Source organism: Vanellus vanellus (assembly GCF_965231255.1).
Source record: "Vanellus vanellus genome assembly, chromosome: 19".
NCBI lineage: Eukaryota > Metazoa > Chordata > Aves > Charadriiformes > Charadriidae > Vanellus > Vanellus vanellus.
The window spans coordinates 5,803,093-5,814,234 of record NC_138924.1 but is presented as its reverse complement, the minus strand read 5'-3'; the positions used below and the strand labels follow the sequence as shown (position 1 = coordinate 5,814,234).

The 11,142-nt window shown below is 47.0% G+C and overlaps 2 protein-coding genes across 2 annotated transcripts in view; one reads left to right on the top strand and one right to left on the bottom strand.

Annotated features, from left to right (window-relative positions):
• Positions 1-1,114: 1,114 nt before the first annotated feature.
• On the bottom strand, positions 1,115-3,202 carry PEX12 (peroxisomal biogenesis factor 12; the record flags this gene model as incomplete). The annotated part of the gene is made up of 3 exons (XM_082493079.1): positions 1,115-1,514; positions 2,191-2,735; positions 3,077-3,202. The coding sequence occupies 3 exons, from the start codon at positions 3,200-3,202 to the stop codon at positions 1,115-1,117; spliced, it is 1,071 nt and encodes a 356-aa protein (XP_082349205.1).
• A 312-nt stretch (positions 3,203-3,514) lies between these two features.
• The window catches only part of AP2B1 (adaptor related protein complex 2 subunit beta 1), an 81,111-nt gene continuing 73,483 nt past the window's right edge, over positions 3,515-11,142 (top strand). Inside the window, exons 1-3 of the mRNA XM_082493038.1 lie at positions 3,515-3,549; positions 7,687-7,744; positions 9,869-9,974. Of these exons, the coding sequence (XP_082349164.1) occupies positions 7,708-7,744; positions 9,869-9,974 (143 nt within the window). The 5' untranslated portion in view covers positions 3,515-3,549; positions 7,687-7,707. The remainder of the gene's footprint in view (positions 3,550-7,686; positions 7,745-9,868; positions 9,975-11,142) is intronic.

The window sequence follows — 11,142 nt, the reverse complement described above, 5'->3', positions numbered from 1 at the left end:
GGTGCCAAAGAAGGGCCAGCACAAACATCACACTTTTTTGTTTCTTCTCTGTTCTATGAAAGGATGATTTGTTACAATATGAATGTGCTACACAGTCGGGACTGGAATAACTGTAATGTAATACTTCAACAGACAGTAAAGATTCCCTGTCTACAAAATACTAATCTTGGATCCATTTTCATCATCTGCAAAGACAAAAGCAACTTTAGTCCAGTCTCCTTTATGTAAACAGAGCCCCTAGAGGAGCAAACTTTGTTTGTTCCAATCCTCAGAGAAGAAATAAGTTAGGTTCTCAATTAAGAAAGAATTTTGCTTTATAAAAGCAGATAATAACAGATTCAACGACTTATTTAACAAAAAAGAACTCTCATCATTTGGCACAGTTACTGCTTTAATCTGGTTTGTCATTTTTCTCCCTCGTGCAGAAAATGTAATCTCCCTCTTGTACCCTTGCTGGTACACATCACCTCTTGTTCCTTTGAAGAGTCAAAAGTCTCAATTTAGAACTGCTGATGGGAATTAGGGGTGTGATGTTCTCAATTCAAAGGTGAGTAGCTTGAAAACACAGGGAGACTCTTAGGAATAGCATGATCAGAGGGAGAGGTCTAAGTCTGCATCTACCTCTTTGACAAGCACTAGTGCCAGAGCTCGCCCCAGGCAGCATGAGCACCTGGGAAGTTGCTAGGGGAGGAATAACTCGCCTAGAGAATTTTCCCTACCTCTTTAATTTGCTAGTTCATACTCTCGAGCAGGACTTTTACCAGTGATACTCTTTGATCCTCACATTTGCATTCTTCCCCTACAAATCAATGTTTCTTTCCTTTTGGTTGGTCTTGGAAAGCATTTCTGTGCTGGCTGTCAGATTGTGGCTGTCCAATCGCTCTGAAACTGTCACAGGATGTTTGAATACCTAATAAACAAAGGCAAAAGCCTTACCAGAATTCACAAAGGCAGCAAAACTCTCGTGTACCACCAAGTTCAAAGGAGCTTTAGAGCTCACTGATGAGTTGCAGTGGTCGAAAGTCTTCTATGGAACGTAGGGGGTGAATTTAGGCTCACTGCTACACAGCTGCCAGCCTCAAAGAGGTATCTCTGAAAGCATGGGGCAGGCCTTTCAGCTCTCAGGAGAATACAGTTTGACAAGGTGCTGCAGCTCTGTGGCATAGCCTGTGATCGGGCAGCGCTGGTGAGTCTTCACGTAGTTGTACACACAGCGGTAGCAAAACACAAAGCCGGAGGTGGACAGCGCTGTGGCATTGACGCGAATTTTGCGGCACAGAGGGCACACGGTCTTCAGTTTGGGTAAGAGAGTTGTGCCGGCCCCGTGGTCAAGGTGCACAGGGGGTGGAGGAGTTGGGAGCGCTGTCAGAGATTTGATTGTCTCTTGGTTTTCTGAGGAGTACCACCAGTCCAAGAACTGGAGGAAGAACACACTGATGGACAGCCCAGTGGTCAGGGAGAAGGCAATGCCACTCAATGCCTTCCTCACTGCTGACTGCACTTTTGTTTTAATGCTGTAAAAGAGAGAAGATACAGAGAAATCGTTACTACTGCACATTTTTCCATCTGCAAACCAAGGTAAAAAGGACTTGGGGAGTAAGTCACTGCTTTATACAGCTTCTTAATGCTAAGGAAGTTGGTCAATGTATCCCATGTTTGTAATGAGGCATCTGCTAGTATGTTTCTTGCAGATTCTGTCTATTTTATGAAAGCTTCAAGTTCTGTTTTGTTCAGAACACTAAATTGGAAGAGTTTTGAATTGAGGGGACCTGGACCACAGAGCGTTCCACTCATGGATCATCATTTTGCAGGACGTTAAGTGTGGTCATGACTAGCTGCTGCTCAGAAAAATCAAAGATCTAAGTTCCAGTCCTTTTAGCAATATTGTTGCAGTCTACTCCCCTTGTCAGAAAAGTGCAAGTGAAAACTGAACAGGATAAAGGCTGGAGTGCCAACCCTTCCTCCCAACATTGCAATTTTATTATCACAAAATCTTGTGAAGCTAATCCCTTCTACTTGTTTCCTTATTTACACTGACTGTATACCCTTTTGGAGTACATTTTGCCAGAGGTAAACTTCATCTTGAAGCACTTCTGGAGAACAAGCCAGTTTTACTTGTAGCATCACCTCCAAATTAACACACCCACAGAACCCTCTAGAAAGCAGCTGCTAAGCCATGTTCTGACATACCTGTGTGATTGACTTGAGGTGGCTCCAGCCAATTTCTTCTCCAGGGCCTGGACATCCTCTGCAGTCAGTCTGACCAAGCGAACGCCAGCCAGCCGCAGCATGGGTGAATGATGCTGAGCTTTCCCGAGGATATAGCACAGTTGCTGGATAAGAAACCAGCCCTCCCAGGTCATGTTTACAAAGGGGTAGGCAGCTAGAAAGGCTCTGTAAAAGCGCTTCCAGGACGACGATGGAGGGTGGATGGAGTACTCATCCTCTTCCCTCAGGCTGGACACCAGTTTCTCTAGCTTTCCTTTCAGGTAAGGAACAAGAACCAGCAAGAGGAGAGACTTCCAGTGCTGCCTCTTTGGCAGGCCAGCAGTGGCCAGAGGTTGCTGTCTGCGCTCTCCTGTGGGTATCCTCTTTAAGCTATAGAAGTTTTCAGAAAAGGAGGCGCTGCACCTGGCCAGATAGTGCTGCTGGAGCAGCAGATCCAGAAGGACATAGATCTCATCGAACCAGTGCCAGAGGAAGCCGTATCGGCCCGGATTAGACTCAGCGAGCACCTATTGAGAGGGACACAAAACAGAAGGAACTGAAAGCGGAGCAATATACTAAATTACAGTAGCTATAAATTACGCACCCAGTTCATAAAGCGAGCTGGGTGGGTCAAAACTGCTGTGCTAGCTTGTGAGCATGGCCAGAGGTAAACCCTGATGAACGGCTCAGCACAGAGCTGTGCAGCCTCTCCGGGGTCCCTCTCTGCAGCAGTTTCACCACAGAATATTCACCCTCAAGACACTCTTCACCTCAGCGTCCCGCTCCCCACAGCGCGGTGCCCTGCAGGGAGGAGGCCACCGCTGCCCCTTCCTCTCCTCCCCTCGCCCCAGGCCCGCCCCGCCCTTACCTTGACTAGGTGCTGCAGGGCGGGCTTCAGGGCGGCCATCAGGCTGTCCTGGGCCACCGCCTCGAAGATGGAGGGACGGTCGTCGCCGGCCGAGGCGGCCGTGAGGTGGGCGCCGACCTCCGCCATGGCGCCGGCTGCGCTCCGCCCCGCCGCCAGGGGGAGCTCCCGCCCCGCCCCGGCCCCCGCTCCCGCCAGGCACCCCCCCTGCACAGGGGAGCACCGCCTCCCGGAAGTGCGGCGCTCTGTCTCCTCCCGGCGCCCCTCTATGGTGGCAGGGGCGCGGCCGCTCTAGGCGGGGGAGGGTTTATTCTCGCTCCTCGCGAGTCCTCCCGGGCCCGCCGCTCCGCTTCCGGTTCCGCCGCCGCCCCCACAGCGGTGTGTCCATCCCGCCGCCGTGAGTGGGGTCGGAGAAGGCCGCCGCGGGGCTCGGGGGGGCCCGCGAGAGCGGTTACTGTGGGGGAGGGCCGGCACTGGTGGGGACTGTGAGGGGGGACTGGGATGGCGTGGGGAGGGGCACTGGTGGGGAACTGGGAGTGGCTGGGGTGGTACTGGGAGGGGGTGGGGGGCACTGGTGGGGAACTGGGAGGGGCTGGGGTGGTACTTGGGGGGAGGGGGACACTGGTGGGGAACTGGGAGGGGGGGAGGGCCGGAATAGGGTGAGGAAGGTCGTTGGCTGTGCGCTGGGAGGGGCTGATGGGGCACTGTGAGGGAACGAGATGCACTGGTGAGGTTCTGGGAGGGGGTGGAGAGTTACTGGGTGGACTGGGGAGGTGGGTGCAGAGGTACTGGAGGGGCGAGGGGTGGGAGTGGGAAGGGGTGCGGGTGAGCGCTGGGTCCTGGTGGGAGGGCAGAGGCTGGAGGTGGGTGAGATGGGGGGTGGGTTGGGATGGGAATGAGTGGAGTGAGCTACTGGGATACTGGTGGGACTGGGCAGGGATGAGGGCTGGGGAAGGGACTGGGGAGGGGAGCTGGGATTGGTGAGGGATGCTCCTGCAACTGGAGGCTACTGGGGGATGCTGCTGAGGGGGGAGGGTTGGTGGGCAGGTGGTTTGGGAGGGCCGGGGATGGTTGGGAAGAAGCTGGGTGGGTGCTGCGGGTGGTGGAGAGGCTGCCAGTCCTGCTGGGGCTGGAGGCAGGGGTGGGGGGCTGGCGGCAAAGCTGGGACTGAGGGGTCTGAAGAGGTGATAGGAACCGCAGGGCATTTGAGAATGAAGTGGGGAGCACCAAAGGTGTGTTTGCTCCTGGAGATGGAAATGAATTACCTGCCCCTAGCACATGCTGTTAGGGCTGCGGGTTTCTGAAGCTGAGGTGCTGCTTTCCCTTTGCCATCCGTGTTTGGTTGCTCTGTTTAGTTTTCTGGTGGTCCTGAACCATGCTTGGGCTATGGTGCCGCTACTCCAGAGGCTTTGCAGGTGAAATGAGTGCAGATAAGAGGTGGTGGCACCAGCTGGAGTGTAGAGCCAGGTTAAACTGTGGATCGCTTTAGAGGTTTAAGGGTTCAACGCTGCATTCTTTCAGTGCTAGCAAGCTTGGGTCAATACTGAGGCCTTAAACTTGCCACCTTCCTGGTTACACCTGTGTGAAATCGGTGGTGGGGAGCGGAGCAGACTGTTGTTGGAGTCATGTGTGGGGCAAAGCAGGTGTTGGTCAGATGCAGGGTGCAGTTTTCTGTGTGGTTTTGGGTTGAGGAGGCTTACCTTTCTGGCTATGATGGTTCCTTAGTCTTTTTATTCAATCATTTTTTTGGTTCAGTCTACATTTAAATGTCAAACCAATGCTGATAGCATTAAGCATTGCCAGAGCTTCTGGAGAAATTCACCTATTTCATCTCTCCTTGTTTGCTGGGGTTGGAACGGGAGCCTTTTGCTGTCAGCTTGAACACCTCTTACCTGTTTCCACCTTAGTAAGTGCTGGATGCAGAACGATAGTAAGGAGGAAGCAATCTCATGTAGATATTCTAAAACACAAGGATGCTTATGATGTAATTTATCTTGGCTCTCTTCAATTTAGATATATGTGCAAGAAGCTGGCATTTTCTTGAGTTATTTAAAACATTGCTATTTGTATATCTGGGCTATTTTGTTTTTGGCCTTCATCTGGGACTTGCTGTAAACCATGCTGAATTTGTTTAGTGGATGAGATAATACCCAGTACTGCGAGCAAGCTGTCTCTAAACAATGTGCAAAGCAAGCTCTGACATACACAAAGCAAAAATCTGTGTGCTAATGAAAACAAGAGCTTTCTCCGGTGTTGGACTTGGAATATGGTAGTTTGCTTTTTGACCTAAGTCAGATCATATCTACCTCTGTCAAAACATTGTAAAGACATATGCTGTGCTTAGCCTTGTCTGAGTGTTTCTGGGATTCTTCATGTTTCCAAGTATGTGATCTGAAGTTAGAAAAATGGTGAAATGTCCTGCTTTGGGGGTTAAAGATCACCTCTGAAATTCAGCAAGGTTTCTTCCTCTGTATAGCTTTATGCAACTGGGATGATGTGTATGGTGTGGGGTAGGGTTTTTTTTGGTTTTCTTATTTTTGTTTTTCCTCCTGGATTTTCTCTATAATCTGCTGTTCTGGCCACTGCTAAAACAATATCGGACTAGCTCAGCTGGGAGGTATGACCCATGGTGACAAATCCACATATAATGCAAACAAAGAACAGCAAGGCTATGTTCAATGCCTTTTGCATGGCATCGTGCCAAGTACTCTCGCAGAGGAAAACATTTAAATCATCTTTTAAGCTGGGCTGAAATCTGAAGGACGGTGTCAGCAATAACATTGCAGCTGAACATGGGCTCTGCTTTTAATTATAAAACAAGACCCACAACAGCTTTTTCTTTTGTGATGCTGTGATTTCTGTTGCTGGAAAGATTGTAATGTTGTGGCTCATGTGGCTTTCCCAACCCAGCCCCTGTTTTGGAAGGAGGGCAAACCTCTCCTGCAGGAGGAAGGAGCTTCCAGAGCTGTCCTCGGGCATAGTTTGCTCTCCAGCCTGGCAGGAGCAGAAAGGGAATAGAAATCAAACCAAACCCATACTGCCTATTTGGGATGAGATGGTAACCATGCAGGCACAGGGCAGGCAGGAGCTCTGGGGAACTGGGCAAAGCAACAGGTTGTTTCTCATCTGATTGCTTGGCGGTTGGACAAGATTACAGCTGCTCTGCATTGCCATGCTGTAGAGTATGTTGAAGGTGGTAGAAATTGTGGTGTTTACCCCTCAGCTGCTGCTGACGGGGAATTTAACTGTTGAGGTATTAAATTGATCAAGGTGGATAGTGTGGGGGAAAGGAATGGTAGTGGTGTTGGGGTTGGTTAAGGGATGAGGAAGGAAAGTGGGAAGAAACAGCAAGCTGGTTGCACTGCTGGGCAGTGTCTTGGACTTCAAAGCTGAGTTCGTCCTTTTGTTGCTGAGCCAGCAAAACCTGCGAGGTTTAGAGGCAAGACAGGCAGAGTTTAGGGAACAGATGGCTTACTGCTTTGCTGGTAGCATTTGAGGTCATGGAAGTATGCACAAGAGAAGGGGAACTGGGTGGAAAAAAAAAAAAAAAAAAACAGAAAAAGCAGGAAAGAGGTAGGAAACCCCCTTTTGGGGGATGGTTTGAGGGTCAAAGGTTCTTAGTGCTGATGCAGACTCTTTTTTCGAAAGCAGTAAAAGTGCCAACTCTCATGCTTGTTTTTCAGCCAGCACTGGAAAAATATTTGAATCACGTTTGTCCTAGAGCTGGCAATTGTAAGAATAAAATGATGGATATCCACATATGTTTGGGCAATCCCCCTATATTCTAAGATATTAATAATTTGGTTCTGCAAAGCAAGAAGAGTGCTGGTGAGACCGTTCTCTCGGTTCTGCTAAGCACTTGCTGACCCAGCAGCTTTTTTTGGTTCTGTCCATAAAAATGCAGTGTAACACTGAAATAATAAGCTTGTATGTGTGTCAGAGGTGGGATGTCAGGTCTTGGCAGAGAAAGATTTCCATTTCAAGCTTGAGGGAACTGAAAAGTAATGGTTCTTTTTTTCAAAAAACTGCTTTGCATCTCCTGGGAACAAAAGAAATAAAAGGGCCTCGAGGTGGGTATTGCAAGTAGGGTTAATTGTTCCTTCCATCAAGATGCAACACAGGAAAATATCGTTAGGGGGAGTTGAGTTGCCTTTGTCTGAAACATGGACTTCTTGCTTCCAGTCGAGATATTAAATGTGCAGTGCTTTTTTTGGAAAACGAAATTGTATACCCAGGGAAAAGACAGCTGCAGAACGTGTCAAGATCTGCTGATTATAAGGAGTTAAAAATCGCCTCTTCCCTTCCATGACCCAGAGTTTAAAAAGCTGGGCTGAGCACCGCGGCTTTCCCAGCCTGTCTGCCTCAGGCTGTTGTGTTTTCACTAACATTGTTCATCTGAGCCCTTTAAATCCCTGGGTTTGCCAAGTAATATCAGTAGCAGGTGCAGAATGAAGATTGTGAAACTTGTGCCTGTGGATGTAGAGCGTTTGCTTCTTCCCTTACGTTGTGCTCTCACCAACCGTCCTTCCTCTGAGTTCCTGGCTTGCAAACTGGGTGTTGTCAGCTCCGAATGCTGTTTGACTGCTTGTTCTTTTTTTTATTATTCTTCTCAGGTGTTTTAAGGAACTGGAACCATGACGGACTCCAAATACTTCACAACCAATAAAAAAGGTTAGTGTTAAGCTGTTGCAGTGGATTGGAGGTGGTGGGCAGCTATTTTTACACAGCTTTTTTAACTGCGTGCAGAAGAACTTGTGCTTTTTGGTTTGCTCTGTCCCTGTTTCTCACCTTAATCATCCAGGGAGAAATTTCCAAACTAGGTCACATGGTGACAAAAGACAAAACTGATGTTTTATACAGTTTTGTGAGGTGCAAAATGACCCAAATTGCTGCTTTTTCAAGGACCAGAGAACAAAACACTGGGACTTGAGCGCAGATCTGGTCAGAGGCAAAGTTTTAGTTATGGACTAACAAGTTCAAGACTGAGGATGATTGTTTGTTGAGCATCACGGGATTAAGTTGATTGAGAGACACTTAATATTTAAGGTATAAGTGTGTATCTCTACATCAAGCTGTTGCAAAGATAATGGGATTTCCTATTTCCATTTCTTCCACAGCTGCAGCGCTCTGTTTGACTTTCCCTTGGCTTTACTGTAGGTGTGAGGGTCACCTCACCTCAGGACAAACCTCTTTCATTAGAAATGGGAAGATGGGAAAGGATCTTTGGGGATGTTTTACCCATTCACCTGTTTCAGTGGAGGGACTTGTTCTGCTGAAACTGTCCCAGGCAGATTTTTTTTTTCTAACCTGTTCTTAAACAAAACAGCATTTATCCCAACTCTTGCTGGCTGCAATTTAAGCCTGATGTTGCTCATCTTTCTCCAGTAGATGTAGAAAATGGTTTGCATTAACCTCTCTTTTTCAGAATGGCTGAATGTTTCTGATGAGTGCTTGCCAGTGAAAAAACTACAGTGTTGATCTGTTTATGTGCCATTAAGCTTCAGAATGAGCTCATACATTACGCAAATGCAGTTCACAGCTTTCTAAGGAACAACTCTATCTGTAAGTTCAGTCTTAAGGCATCAGTTAGATTTTTCTGGGATGGCTGTGAGAGGCCAGCCTGCGCAGTTGGAGCTGTAGTGAGTATGCTGCTGCTGCTGCCCCCGGCTCAGCTCTGCTCTGGAGCACCATCTCGGTGTGAGTAATGCGAGCATCTCTTTCACAGGCAGGAGGTATGACGCGTGGTCACTGCACTGCATTCTTCAGAACAGTAACTTCTCTTTTTTTTTTTTTTTTTTTTTTAAGTATCTGTTAGTCTTTTTGTGCCAGGCTCTTCAGTAATTAGTGCTGCTGATCTGACAAAGTGGTATTCATGTGTAAGAATAGAAGGTTAGGGGCTAGAATATATTTTCTCAGAGATGTTTTGATATTTGTAACTCGTCCTCAGCCTGTGGCTTCCAGTGGGAATACTGCTCGTTGTCCTTCCTGGGGAAAGCTGTCTGCCAGTTGGGAGCATTATCCTTCTCACACCACTTGCTCTGTCTGGAACAGCCCTGATAAGCTGTCTTTTGCACCCGTTGCTTTATTTTGCAAACTTGCTCTGCCGCTTTTGTGATCCAGTCTGAAATGACTTCCTGTGCAGTAATATCTGGAAGAATTAGTGTCATGGAAAAGGCTGCTTCGGCAGCCTCAGAATCCAGACGAGCTGTGTTACTTGCTGCTTTTATTAGTAGTAGCTCTGTCTTTCTAGCTCAGAAGGAATTTATTCCACTGGACTAAATTTATGCTTTTCTGCTTCTGCCACTGTGTATCACGGCATTTAGGCTACACTGCAGTCTGCTGTTTTCTCACTGTGTTTGCAGGAAGCAGGCGATGATGAGCAAAAGTTTAAAAAGTCTGGGCAAAATTCCTAGTGAAGTTAGTTGTTTTTGTTTTTTTTTCTTGCCGGCACTAATCTGGCATCTTTTCGTCCTGGTTATATAATAGTTGCTTCTGAGAAACAGACGTTACAGTGATGTGATTTAATGTTCTAGAAGTGGGAGAGCCGCAACATGCAGCGTGGTTCTTGTTAACTGCTTTTTTGTTGGTGAGGTATACCTCATATCATTCTCTGAGTGTCACAGCTTTGCTTCTCGGTGAACAGTGTTCTCCATAAGGTCTGACAGTTTCCATGTGCTGCTGTACCAGTTTTATGGGAACAACAGGCTGGGAAAGTAAAAAGTCACTTCTGAGCTATCCCTAAAGCCTGACCCTTTTCTTCTCCCAAGAGGCTCAATCTGTTTTGTCTTCTGCCAGGAGAGATTTTTGAACTGAAGGCTGAACTCAATAATGAAAAGAAGGAGAAGAGGAAAGAAGCTGTAAAGAAGGTTATTGCAGCAATGACCGTGGGGAAGGATGTCAGGTAAAAGCAACTTTCTTTTCAACTGTAGCAGCCCTGGTTCTCCTGGTATTCGGTTGCAGTGGCACACATCTCCATGGAACAGCTCCGAGTTTGTCATCTCGGCTGGGTAGTGAGGCTGGCTGTGTCCTTGCCTATGCTGTGCCTGAGTCAATAGGTTTCTCAAGGTCATTCTTGTTACTGAAAGCAAAAGAAACAACTGTTGTGTGGGTTTAGCTAAGTGCATATTAGCCCTTTTTATTTAAAAATCCATCCAGAATTTAACCATTTTCTATGTCACTTTAAATGATCTTTTCCTACTGCTTGCTAGCCTGGGTTTTAGTGTTAGAAAGGTAATTCCAAGTGTTTTTCTGAACCTTACTTGTCACAGCATAAATTTAAGATACATTTTATAACGAGTGATTTTTAAATTTAACCTTTGCCTCATAGTGACTAAAGGGCACAGGCATTTACCTTCTGCAACATGGCCCCCAATACTTTTTTCTGTCTTTGGGGCAACCAGAAAAACTTGCTTGAGTGAATGCTTTCCCCATTCCAGCTTCTCCTGTTGCTGGAATCTACTGTAAAGTTGCAGTAGTCCTGAATTCATGGCAGTGTGGTCTGTTGCCACGGAAGTTAATATAGGGTTACAAATTTAGCATCATGACTTCATTGGAGAACGAAGGAACAAATAAACTGGAAGGAAGAAAAAATAATCTTTTTAGCCAACAGAACTTCCCCTTTGCCTTTAGATCTCTACAGCACACCTGAGAGCTACAGATATCCTGTGCTCTTTACAGATTGGCACTTGATATTTGAGTGAAACTCAGCTTGTCTAGAGCTCCTAATCACTCTAGAGTTTACTAGGCTGAAATTTGGCAGGTTCTTTGTAAATTTCCGGCGTTACCAAAACATTTTTAAGCAGCTTTTTTTTCTTGTGGGTTCATTTCCAGGCTTGGCATGGTAGAGTTTTCTCATTTGGCAAACTCCCCAATTCTGTTCTAGAACAGATGAAAGCTAATGCAATTTCCTAAAGGAAAACACTTTTAGGAAATTGCATTAGCTTTCATCTGTTCTAGAACGACCAGTGTGAAAGCACTAGAAGTGTTTAAATGATAAAGCTATTATAAAAGCCATTGTAAACTGTTTTGGGAGGGAAGCTGACCTCTCATTAGACAGCAGGGTGGCTAGA